The sequence below is a fragment of the Mesocricetus auratus genome, unplaced genomic scaffold, assembly GCF_017639785.1.
Source record: "Mesocricetus auratus isolate SY011 unplaced genomic scaffold, BCM_Maur_2.0 Super-Scaffold_100047, whole genome shotgun sequence".
Classification (NCBI taxonomy): domain Eukaryota; kingdom Metazoa; phylum Chordata; class Mammalia; order Rodentia; family Cricetidae; genus Mesocricetus; species Mesocricetus auratus.
The window spans coordinates 4,206,720-4,219,953 of NW_024429224.1; the positions used below are offsets into that span (position 1 = coordinate 4,206,720).

At 43.1% G+C, this 13,234-nt stretch overlaps 1 protein-coding gene across 2 annotated transcripts in view; it reads left to right on the forward strand.

Annotated features, from left to right (window-relative positions):
• The window catches only part of Col22a1 (collagen type XXII alpha 1 chain), a 258,039-nt gene that overhangs the window by 99,802 nt on the left and 145,003 nt on the right, over window positions 1-13,234 (forward strand). For both annotated transcript variants that reach the window (XM_040735687.1, XM_040735686.1), the window contains exons 18-22: window positions 1,195-1,239; window positions 5,917-5,961; window positions 6,323-6,352; window positions 6,605-6,658; window positions 11,855-11,908. In XM_040735687.1, the coding sequence (XP_040591621.1) occupies window positions 1,195-1,239; window positions 5,917-5,961; window positions 6,323-6,352; window positions 6,605-6,658; window positions 11,855-11,908 (228 nt within the window). The remainder of the gene's footprint in view (window positions 1-1,194; window positions 1,240-5,916; window positions 5,962-6,322; window positions 6,353-6,604; window positions 6,659-11,854; window positions 11,909-13,234) is intronic.

A 13,234-nucleotide genomic window follows, 5' to 3' on the forward strand; every position in this document is an offset into this window, starting at 1 on the left:
ACAAGAATGAGTGCACCTTGGCACCAACCTCGACTTCTTCCCTGATTACTGGGAGCAACAGTAGTGCAAGGCCCAGACCGCAAGTATATTGATCCTCCAAGCCCCAGTACTACAGAAATCCAGAAAGCATACTGCTTTGCACCCCTTACACCTCGGATAGCAGGATATGTTATCATAGTGTAAAGCCCATGGGTGATGCACATGCTCAGAGGAGTGAGCATACAGGGGCAGTACCTGCAACGCATTTCTAGAAGAAACGGTTAGAAGCAGCCCAGATGCTCATCAGGAAGAGTGAGTTGAGCGCAGCAGGACGCATTGGTGCAGATGGAGGGGATGGGGCTGTGTACAATAGGCTGTATTGATATGGATGAAAGAGACGGAACTGTGAAATCCATGAAGTCAGGACTGTGCCACTATAGACATAACAGTTGTTCCTGAGAAAGCGCGTCTGTGGCTTAGGCTCTAGAAGGATATACTGGAAGCTGATGTCTTAGTTGGACTTCCCCTAAGAGCAGAAGGAAGTGAGAGCTCTGGGCACAATGGCCTCATTCCCATGGTTTACAGTAAATTCCTCCTTGCAGTCCATTCTTGGTGGGTGGCCATGGCCTGTCCAGCTCAGGGCAGATCCTGATCTCTCCTCTCTTCCCCTGTAGCATGCCGACAGTAGCCCTATGCCTTTGACGTCTCATGTGATGCCTCTCTGGGCCTTAGTTTCCCATGGCAGTTTCCTAATCCTGGTCCTAGTCTAGGCAGACTGTTGTCCTTTCCTAATTTCAAAACCACCCAGACCCAAGACCTCTAAGCATTTCCAAAGGGCTCCATCAGACTCTGCCCTCTGCCCTCTGCCCTCTGCCCTCTAGCTCAAGGCAGATCTGGGTGGTTTCTGCTTTTGCTTTTGTGAGGTTCTCTCTCTGGCACTTTCATCTTTATGCAAAAGGTAGCCTTGTGCTGTTTGCTCAAACTGTGATGTCCAGTTGCAATGCCAGCATGATTCCAAAAACGCCAGCTCAGTGATGTGGGATTCAGATCCAGAGGAAGAGCTCCCTAGCTGGGAAGCCTGGAGTCCTGGGGCCTGGGCTCCTAAGAGTTACCAGGGCTCTGTTCAAGCTGCACTTTACTGAATGCTCCCCTTCACCACTTATCTCTGTGCATCCCTGGGGCCTGCCCTAATCTGCCTTTGCTTTCTTTCCTCAGGGAAGACCTGGACCTCCTGGTGTGGCAGGACCCCGAGGAGAGAAGGTAAGCTAGCCCGAGCCAGCAGGCCCTCTGGGAAGAGTGCAAACAGAGGAGGCTCACTGGGCATCAGGAACTCCCCAGTCGGTTCTTCTGCCTGTTTCATTTGAATTGTTTTCCTGCCTTAAGAATAAATACCCATTAAAAACAAACCCCAAATAAAACTACTGTTATATCTAGATATATTAAAATCTTTTGCTACTTAAAATGCTGCTTGAAGTAAGGGATGCTATGGATAGGTAAAAAATAATTTAAAACTTTGTACTTCATATTCTTCCTTCATTTCTCTCTTCCTAAGAATCTTACAATTGTTTTGGGTCATCTCTGGAAATGGCCTTCTAATAATCATGCTAGCAGCCATGTCCCTTCACGCTGGTCTTCTGTGTTAAGAGTACCTTCAACAAAGCTTAGCTTAATAAATGTGGTGCTGAGAATTTTGTATCTCAACCCAAGGGACTGCAAGTAGGGTTTCTTCCAGGATGAGAAGATGATAAACCTCTAAGCATTCCAGTCAGCAAGCAAAGGTGAATGAAGTGGGCGTGGTTTCACAGTAGGAAGGGGGGCGGAGGGATTTAAAATAAGTGAAGCAGTCCCAGACACAGGTGGCTGGAAAGACTTGGGGATGGTGGGAAACAGTGTGTTGATGCTGTGGGATCAGAACAACCTTGTATCTCTGCTTTTCAGAGTGTCTCTAGCAGGCAGGAGGCAGATAGTGGCCATCTTGGAACAGTCCAGTTCCCTGCAAACAGTTAAAGTACAAGAAGGGGTTTCTTTGAACGATTGGCAGGAACAAATGGGGTGTGCAGCATGAATTCCAAATCAAACAATGTGTCGATCAATAGAAAGCAGGCACTGTGGGACAGGGCTAGGGAATGCTGATTCTCTTTTGCTCAGCCTGTGACATCATTTCTCCACTGCTGGCTGATTTTACAACTGAGATTTGCATTGCTGTGTTATTCCTGTACTGGAATTTTAATACTCCTGCAGGGACATAAAATCTGAAAATAAATTACTTGTTCAAGTCAGTAAGACCTAATGATGCTTGTTACACTGGCCTGTTTTGTGTGTGTGTGTGTGTGTGGGGACAACAGACCTTGGCCAGAGACTTCCCTGCAAAAGGCAGCACGTGTGTGTGTGTGTGTGAGCGTGTGAGGGTGTGTGTGTGTGTGTGTGTGTGTGTGTGTGTGTGTGTTTCCATGCAGTGGTAACTCAGAGAAAATAAGGATACCTGTTAGGCAGAACTCAATTATAGTGAGAGACCAAAATGAATGCATAGTGAGTTAATCTGTCATTCAAGTGCTTTTAGATTTTATAAATTTTATTTCTAAATTTACATATAAAGTTGCAGGTTTCCTGTGGCATTTTATGTATACCTTTTGGCATAGAAAAGAGCAGTTGGGGGCTGGAAAGATGACTTAGTAGATAAAACTTTGCAGCCACATTGAAGTAAAAAAAATAGGTGGGTGTGGTGTTCTGTTGGTAATTCTAGCACTTGATAGGAAGTCAGAGATAGGTGATCCCCAGAACAAACTAGCTATGTCTGTTAACCAAATTATTGATGAGCTCTGTGGTTTAGCTAGAGATCCTTCCTCAATAAATAGAGTGGTGAGTGACTGAGGAAGATACCTGAACTCACGTGCATCTACACAGAGGTGCTTGCACACACTTTCATGCACACACATGGAGACACACAAACACATCCACACATGAAGTTTCTTGCCTAGTCTCACAGTGGTTTAGTCACAAATAGGCACACTGAAGCTTATATTCATTATAAACTGTTTGGCTGATGGCTCTTATTGGCTATCTCTTTTGTAATTATTAACCCATTTCTATTAAACTAAGTATCGCCAGGAGGCTGTGGCATGCCTGTAATGCTCCAGTTTGTTACTCCTTTGGCGGATACATGGCATCTCCTTCTCTTGACTGCTTTCCTGCCTTTTCTCTTCCCAGAATTCTAGTATCCCCGCCCATATTTCCTGCCTGACTAGTGGCCAATCATCATTTATTTATTTATTTATTTATTTATTTATTTATTTATTTAGGTTTTACGAGACAGGGTTTCTCTGTTTTGGAGGCTGTCGGTCCAGCCTGGCCTCGAACTCACAGAGATCCGCCTGCCTCTGCCTCCCGAGTGCTGGGATTAAAGGCGTGTGCCACCAACGCCCGGCTTTTTATTTTTTATTTATTTTTTATTTTTTTAATCATCATTTATTTATTCATCAACCAATAAGAGAAACATATATTCACAGAATACAGAAGGACCTCCCCCATCATCTCCTCTTTCTTTCTAAATAAAAGGATTTTAACTTTAACATAGTAAAATTATATATAACAAAACAGTTGTCAAGCAAGAACTAAAGTTAACGATATTTAGTCCATTTATATTTGACAAAATTTAAATAAAATATTCTATCATTTATCCTATCTTTGTGAGTCTAAAGTTTTATGTGTAACTTACTTTTATCATAACTAAGGAAAATCATAACAATAACTATCTGTCTTTAACTCCATCAAAGACCACAGAAGGATAATATATAAACTCTAGAACTGACAGAGACATCTTGCTGCCTGGACAGTTGCCCAAAGTTCCTCTGTAATGTTGGAGCATCCCTGTTCAGCCCATAGGTTCAGAATGTCTGGCAGACTTTTTGAAGGAACATCCTGTCTCTTGGCAAGTTCAACAGTCACCTTTTTATAACTTGCTTGTCCAGTTTGGACAGCATGCATGCTTTCAAGCGGTCCAGGCAAGAGCAGTTTCTTGTCCAAATGGCTCTTCCTGCCATGTTGAAGGCAAACTCCATAACGAGTTTCTTTTATGCCCATCTTCCTCTCTGTTGTAATTGGTATTGCCAGGAGCAGTTGTGTCTCACTGTCATGAAAAACCCTAAACCATTTTAAATGCTGTAGGTCTTTGAAGGGTTTGAAGAATATCTATCCATCTGAAATATATCTCTGCATATCTAGAAAAATCTAACATAACTGTAGGTTTTGACTATTATAGGTGACTATCTGTATCTGTGTTTAATTATACATTACAGTTTTAAATGAGCTGCATAAACACAATGCCCAAGTAAGAGTAGACTTATAACAAATTGACCTTAAATCCGAGCCAATCAACCAGCAGCACTGGGAGCTGTGCTCACTGCCTCAACTCTTCAACCTTTTTTTGTCTGTTTGAGTCAAAGCTAAATCGGCCATGCAGCATGCTGTGTGACTTGGAGATGTGACCACGGCTCTGCCAACTGCTTGTACACATCATTTAATTGTTTGGTAGCAGGACCTCTTAAAAGAGCCATACTCTCTTAAAGTAGCTGCAACCCTCTGCTTGCCTCTAGCAAGCATAGCCCACCCGAGAAAATGCTGCTACCATGAAGCTGTGCTTGACTTTGTTCTTTTGTTTTTAGAATCCTTCTTAAGCTTTTGTCAGGTTTTATGTGGAAATTCTCACAACCCAAGTTGGAGGTGCTATTTTGTTGCTAGAGCTTCTTGTCCAGCCTGGATCCGCAGCTGCCTTGCCCCAAATAAGCACAACAGATGCTGTGTTAATTATAAACTATTGGCCAATGGCTTAGGCTTCTTACTGGCTACTTCTCTTTTAATTATTAACCCATAACTATTAATCTATGTATTTCCATGTGGTCTTGGCTTACTGGAGAATGCCTGAACTTGTTACTCCTTTGGGCTACATGGCGTCTCCTTGCGGTCTCTCTGCCTTTCTCTCCACAGCATCCTCCTTGTCTCCTAGCCCCGCCTATCTGTTTTATTCATCAACCAATAAGAGAAACATATATACAGAAGGATGTTCCCTATTATTTCTCAGTGTAACATACCCCTAAATGCAGCAGACAATGGCAAGCATGTCATGAGTCACTAGTTATTCCTACCTAGTCTTGAGATTTGGTAGGCTCTCATCTTTGTTCAGTGCCTCATTTATTCATTTGCTCACTTATTCAGTAATGCTTGAGCAGCTCTTGTAGGTAAGATAAAAGTGTTCCTGCTAGGGGTATTAGGTATCAGGTATGGGAGTCATGAAATCAAGAGTTTTGTATCGCCACAGTTAACAGACATGTCTTGTGTGGAACTATGGTATCAGTCATGTCCCGGGAAACTTGATAGAGCCAGAGCCAATGTGGCTCAGTGACCCACAGATGAAGGAGGGCAGACATGAAACATGACTGTGTATAATGGAAATGAAGACGAATGGAACTTCACAGCACTTTCTTAGTACTCTTTTGGTAGACGTTCAATAAGTGCTGACCATGTGCTAAATTATGAGCGTGGGCCACTGCAAACATAGAAATCCCGTTGTCTTCTTAGCCAACACAGCCTATTTTTATATCTGCTATCCCCAGAATGGTGTTCTAATACTGTTTCTGAAACAGTACGTAGATGTGACAAATCTCACACAATAACCAGTGAGGTGCTGGTCTGAATGGACACAAAGAGAAAATAAAAAGACTCATGCCCTCCAGGAGCCTCTGAGCTTGAGAGTGAGATGAGAATCAGATGCAGAAGTTTCTGGAATACTCTGAGGTAGAGGAAAGTCCAGGCATGACAGTGATGTGTGTGGTGGAACACGGAGAAAATCCTCTTGGTGTTTGAGATAAGCAGGAACCTGAGAAGGGACAAAGGAAGAGGGTGGCATCAATAGCTGTTGATCTACTTTCTGTCCCTCTGCAGGGAGATGTGGGACCTGCAGGACCCCCTGGTGTGCCAGGCTCTGTGGTAAGTTACTGAGGGTCGGACTGTGTACTCACTAGCTAATGCAATTGGGTACTGGAAGAACTCATCTGATGAGAGAACCTGGAATCTATAGGTAGCTAGTGGATGCTGAGGGAGGAATGTAATCAGGAAATACTATATTTGTGCATGAAAACGCCATAGTGAAACCACTATTCTGTATGCATAATGTGTGTTGCTAAAACCTTTAACAAAATAGCATTCAACACCAAACAATGAACCAGATTTGAGAAGAAGAGTCGTAAGCCACAGCATCATGGCATCCAAAGTAGACAGCTGGGATGGGACTGTCTGGTTGTTGTTGAGGAAATGATGACACCTTTTCTCACTCCTGTTTGTCTCTCAGGTGCAGAAAGAGGGCCTGAAGGGAGAGCAGGTATGGAAAACGGGTCTTTCTCATGTGGGGGTTTAAGCTGTTGCAGAAGAAAGACCACACCTAGAGGGTTGGGCTCAGGAGTTCTTTCAGGGGTATGTACAGTTGACTTCCAGCCGGGAATTAAATGCCTGTATCCATGCCTTTTATGCCTTTTGGGAATTTGGGAAAGAAGTTCTTGTCAATGAAAGGCCATGGTTGATGGTATCCCTGATCATGTAGTGGTGACTAATGCCTGTTTGCTTGTCTTTTCAGGGAGCCCCTGGACCAAGAGGTCACCAAGGCCTTCCTGGGCCTCCAGGAGCACCGGTAAGTCACTGCTCCCCTCTGGCAGGTGTGCCTACCCTGTAGGACTGAAAATGTATATCGGCTCCTTTTTCTGAACAGAGAATTATTTCAAAAGCACTGCTATCACTCAGGGTAGCTATTACCATCCTCCATGGGACAGGGAACTGTGGACAGGTGGCATTGCTGCTGACACAGTGTCGAGTACAAATATCACACAGTCTGCATTCAGAGTCTCCTGTCCCCAAACATGCCACGATCATAGACTTCCTGTGTGTCAGTTTCTGTTCAGAACGGACACGGAAGGCCAGCTGAGCTACTTCATGCATCTCTCTTTTCCCCAACTCTCTGATTAGCCTTGATTATTCAGAGGCTCGGTGCACTGATTTCTGTCTCTGTTAAGAGCCTAATGATGTGGAAAAGAACCATTTTGGGGTAGGACATTGAAGGGCCCCTGTGATCATTTATGGTGAAAGTTCAGATTCTTAGGATAATTGATAAAAATGCAGTGAACTCCACGGGGGCATTTAAAGTAGTGAACTCCGTGTGTGTGTGTGTGTGTGTGTGTGTGTGTGTGTGTGTGTGTGTGAGAGAGAGAGAGAGAGAGAGAGAGAGAGAGAGAGAGAGAGAGAGAGAGAGAGAGAGAGAGAGAGAGCACTAAACTTTCATTTTCAGGCAACACGTTCTGATTTCTTTACATAATTGTAATTGGGTTTTTTTTTTGTTGTTGTTGTCTTGTTTGTTTTTTTATGAAACAGCTAGCAGCTGCATCTATAAATTGATTCACATGGAGTTTTAGAGGCTGTTCATCATTAGGACACTGTGACAAGGGGTGGTAAACAAGACAAACCGAGATAGTATTTGATTACATCATAATGAGGACAATTTAATATCAAAACTTTTGGGCCAGTAGAGCTGTCTTCTGCTCTCCCATTCTCAGGCCCATCTCACAGCCGTCTGTCTAGCATAACTGCAAGTTTTGAGAGGTTTAGTTTCTGTGTGCATGTAAATATATACTCTAGACCACTACTGGAAAATAATGACTTACTCTACAGTATCTTCAGCGGTGGTGGTGGTTGACTGGCTTGAAAAACCATTAAGATACAAAACAATCGCGCTGGCAATTTTCATCATGAAGTATGCGATGGAGAAGGACTTGAAGATCTCCTGTGTTCTTCCACTAGAGTCAGAATTTTTGTTGAGAGAATTGTCTGAGGTTACTGAAGATGTCATTGATTCTGTACATGCCTGCCATTGGAGAGTGGGACCTCATACAACAAAATTGTATGGTAATGAAATTTCATTAGTCAGAGCTCAGGAAGCACCAGTTGAAGGTGCTAAAAGGGGAACAGGAGTCTAGGACTAAACTTCTTTAAAAATTCTTTTTGCTTAAATTTTTTCATACAATGTATTTTTAGAATCACATTTATCTACTGGTGTATTTTACCACAATCCTTCATTCTGGTTCCTTTTGTTTACATACAATATATTCTGATAACTTTCTTTCACTTCTCTCAACTTCTCCCAGATCCTCCCTACTCAATTAACGTCTCTCTCTGTCTCAATAACAAACATTGAAAAACCACAAATGAACTAAAATCAACAAGACAAAATAATACTAAAACAAAACAAAAGAGCATGCACCACACACACACACACACACACACACACACACACACACACACACACACACACACACACACACACACCCTTCCCCAAACCATGAAGTCTCTTTTGTGTTTGCCAACCAATCCTGGGCATGGGGCCCACCCTGCAGTATGGTTGATGAACCAAGTGACACTATGTAGGAAAAAAACTCTTTCAACAAGGTATAAATTGCAAATGGACTCTTAGTTAGAGGTGTAACTGTGTGTCCGTTTCCTTTCTTAATACTGGGATTGTATCTGGTTTGAACCTGTGAGATCTTCTGCATGCTGTCACAGTTCCGAGTTCATAAGTGCATCAGTCCTGTTGTGTCTGGAAGACAGTTTCCCTGGAGTTGTCTACCACCTCTGGCTCTTACAGTCTTTCTGTCCCCTCTTCTGCATAGATCTCTGAGTCTTGGAGAAGGATTTAATGAAGACATCCCATTTAGAACTGAGTGTTCCAAAGTCTCTCACTCTCTGTATTGTGGGTCTCTGTGTAAATTCCCATCTATTTCAGTAAGGTTTTCTGATGAAGGTTGAACAGTGCTGTGATCAATGGTTATAGAAATATGCCGGCACTTTTTGTGACTGGGTTACCTCACTCAGGATGGTTTCTTCTAGTGCCATCCATTTGCCTGAAAATTTCAAGATTCCACTTTTTTCCACCGAATAGTACTCCATTGTATAAATGTACCCCATTTTCTCTATCCACTCTTCAGTTGAGGAGCATCTAGGTTGCTTCCAGGTTCTGGCTATTACAAATAATGCTGCTATGAATACAGTGGAACAGATGTCCTTATTGTATGAATGTGCATCTTTTGGGTATATATGCCTAAGAGTAGAATTGCTGGGTCTTGTGATAGGCTGATTCCCATTTTCCTGAGGAATCTCCATACTGATTTCCAAAGTGGCTGTATGAGTTGGCACTCCCACCAGCAATGGAGGAATGTTCCCCTTTCTCTACATCCTCTCCAGCATAAACTGTCATTGGTGTTTTTGATTTTAGCCATTCTGACAGGAGTAAGATAGTATCTCAGAGTTGCTTTGATTTGCATTTCCCAGATGGCTAGGGATGTTGAGCACTTTTTTAAGTGTGTCTCAGCCATTTTAGACTCCTCAGTTGAGAATTCTCTATTTAGTTCTGTACCCCACTTTTTGATTGGATCCTTTGGTGTTTTGGAGACTTGCTTCTTGAGTTCTTTGTAAATTTTGGATATCAGCCCTCTGTCAGAAGTGGGGTTTGTGAATATATTTTCCCATTCTGTGGGTTGCTTTTTTGTGTTGTTGACTGTGTCCTTTGCCTTAGAGAAGCTTCTCAGTTTTAGGAGGTCCCATTTATTAATTGTCGAGCTTAGTGTCTGTGCTACTGGAGTTATGATCAGGAAGCGGTCTCCTGTACCAATTCGTTCAAGGGTGCCTCCTACTTTCTCTTCTAAGAGGTTTAGTGTGGCTGGATTTATGTTGAGGTCTTCGATCCATTTGGATTTAAGTTTTGTGCACAGAGAAAGACATGGATCTATCTGCAGTCTTCTGCATGCCAATATACAGTTATGCCAGCACCATTTGTTGAAGATGCTTTTTGTTTTCGTTTGTATATTTTTAGCTTCTTTGTCAAAAATCAGGTGCTTATATGTGTATGGGTTAATGTCGGGGTGTTCAATTTGATTCCACTGGTCTACCTGTCTATTTTTGTGCCAGTACCAAACTGGTTTCAGGACTATAGCTCTGTAATACAGGTTGAAGTCAGGGATGGTGATGCCTCCGGAAGTTGCCTTGTTGAACAGGGTTGTTTTGGCTATCCTGGGTCTTTTGTTTTTTTATATGAAACTGAGAATTATTCTTTCAAGCTCTGTGAAGAATTGCACTGGGATTTTAATGGGGATTGCGTTAAATCTGTATATTGCTTTCGGTAAGATTGGCATTTTTACTACATTGATCCTACCTATCCAAGAACATGGGAGATCTTTCCATTTTCTGGTGTCTTCTTTAATTTCTTTCTTTAAAGACTCAAAGTTCTTGCGGTACAGGTCTTTCACTTGTTTGGTTAGTGTTACCACAAGGTATTTTATGTTGTTTTTGACTATACATCCCATAGCCAGAGAGTTTGGGAAACAGAACCTTCATCCAGCGACTGATGAAAGCAGAGGCCGATATCCACAGATAAACACTGAACTGAACTCCTGGAATCCAGTGTCAGAAAGGGAGAGCTCATGGGAAAAGGAGTTAAGACTGGGCTGGCTTAACCCACAGAAACAGTTGACTTGAACAAGGGGGAGCGCTTGGACCCCAGATTGATGGCTGTGTGGAAAGCATGGGACTGACCCAGACCCCCTGAATGTGGGTGTCAGTGAGGAGGCCACCAAAGGGCCTGCTCAGTAACAGGCGTTTTCTATGCTTAAAGCAGAGTAACTCCTGTGGGGGTCTCCTCCCTTAATATGCCCTGAGCTCAGCACATTTCTCCTTATGAAGAAGAAGAACTCACCCATGCCATCCCTACCATGCCATGGACACATTTGCCTTCCCACTTAGTGTTATAGAAAAGACAATGGCTCCAAATATAGTCTGGTTACCAAAGAGTTCTGCAACATTTTACCATAGGGACTGTGCCTACATGATACTGATTATTTAAGATAATGAACAAAGTTTCTAGACACATGGTAATGGAGCCAGAGCTTGAGATGAAGGTCTCACCTGTCCATGAAGCTTTTCCGCTTGTACTTTACAATTACAGTGATGCACCGAGACTAAGGGTCCACTCTTCCTGTGGCCCTCTCACATGCTCATCAGATGAATACATCATCTCTAAAGAAGACATGATCAGGATTTGGCAATGTTTGTTAACTCACAACGCCAGAGGTCACACAGCATTTACGGCCACCAACATTCTTTCTCTAATTGACATGCACCTTTCCCAGATAACTTTGTTTGGGACAACTTCATGTTTCAAGGACTTATTTATGTTTACTTCATGTATACTAGTGTTTAGAGAATGATTGATTGTAAAGTGCAGGCACGTGTGTGCCTGGTTCCTGTGGAGTTCAGAAAAAGGAGTTGGATCCATTTGAACTTGTGCTGTGGATGGTTGCGAGCCGCCATGTGGCTTCTGGGAACTGAACCACAGGGCCTTTTGAAGAGAAACCACTGCTCTTAACAGTGGGGCCATCTCTCCAGGTTTTGTTTGTGTTAACCTTCATACTTTGTTTGTTGTTTCCCAAGAGTCAGAAACTCCCGAGCTGACTCCTTCTGAATGAAAAGAATGGACGCAGACATAAGAGTTCGACATTTGGGTTTCAGATGATTCTTCTCTGTGTGCTTTATGCCAACTACTGAGTTAGCCATGGGTTCCTACTGTGCCGAGAGTGTGACTTTGCCTGTGTCTTCTTGGTTTAAGAAGCCCCAATCCATCTGTATGCTTTAGAGTAGACTGAAGATCATAGATTGCTGTTTCTCCTCTGACCCCACAATTTCCCATTTTGGTGCAGTGACACGTCCCTGTCCAGTGAGAGTAAGAGGGCAGAGTATCTGGAACCCCAAATTAACGTTCTCTCCCTCCTTTTTCCTTCTCCTCTTAAAGGGTTTGGTTGGTCCAGAAGGCAGAGATGGAGCCCCTGGGCCTCAAGGTCTTCGAGTAAGTAAACCATGTCCCCTTTCTTATGTCCTAATCACCCACATCCGTTTCACCTGCATGGCCTCCATTGTCTGACATCCAGCAGAGGATTGAAGACCAGCCTCTGCCACAGGAGCTTGCGGTGAATATTGAAAACTGAGAGATTGGTCTCAGTTCATTAATCTGGTTTAGAATCCACTTTGTTCTCTTCTTTGATCTGGTCTTTGGAGACGTGGAGAATAGTCTGTGACTTGCTGTGAGTCTGGTACATAGGGACACACAACCCTGTGAATTTAGAATCCCTACAAAAAAGAAGCCAAATAGGAGGCAGTACTCAGAGGTAAGCAACTGACCCAGTCTAGCAGTGGCCACAGCTTCTCATAGGAGATGATGTGGGAGTTCAATTTTGACAAAAGTCTAAGAGAAAATTGAGACAAAGGTATCAATCTGCCAACATGCTACAGCTTTAATTTAAATATCTGCATTATTACTGAATATTTTATCTCATGGTAGTCTATTTAATATAATTATCTTTAATTTAATTTAGTAACTGCTTTCTTCTGTGAAATATTTCATACCTGGCATAGTGTCACAGGCTTTGGTAGGAGGATTGCAGAAGCATACACAATCCAGATATTCTGTTGTGCGGCTCATGACAGACTGGACCAGGGCTTGGGCTCAGCTCTGTGTCCCCAGTTCCTAGCAGAGTACCTATCCACCCACTGCAGTCTACCTCTGAAGCTTGTGCTTACTTTTCTAGTCCCACAGAGAGCTCTCTAAAGGGTAATTAAATTCAGAAGTGAGATGGGCAGCTCCTGGCACAGCGAGCTTCTCTATTCTACATTTTTGTAGAGGCCATGGAACCACTGAGCCATGGGCGAGTAGAGGTCCTGGTGTCTGATGGAGGCAGCCCCTAACCTACTTAACATCCCATTTAGCTTGAAGATGACATAGCTCCTTTGGAGGATGGTTTTACATGCGTGCTGTGAATTGACTGAGGGAGTTGAGCCCACAACAGTCTACATGTTCCATTCTGAAATCATGCATGACTTTTGTCACTAAACAGATTGTGTCTGTCCTAGTCCACTGGTGAGCTCTCAAGCAATTCTGTTGAATTTAACCATCTTGACCCTCCAGAATTCTGAGAGAAGCTTATTGGGAAGGTCAGCAGGGATGTGGAAAGGTGTCTCCAAGGCACAGTGGGTGGGAGACAAGAGAGACACCCTCACATTCAGCATACTCAACCATAGCCCGTCTCAATTTCCTCTGCTAGCAAATGAAGCAGTTACCATATTGCATTCTCTCCGGTGTAGTAGAAGGATCCTAGGCCTTGACACAAGTATATGG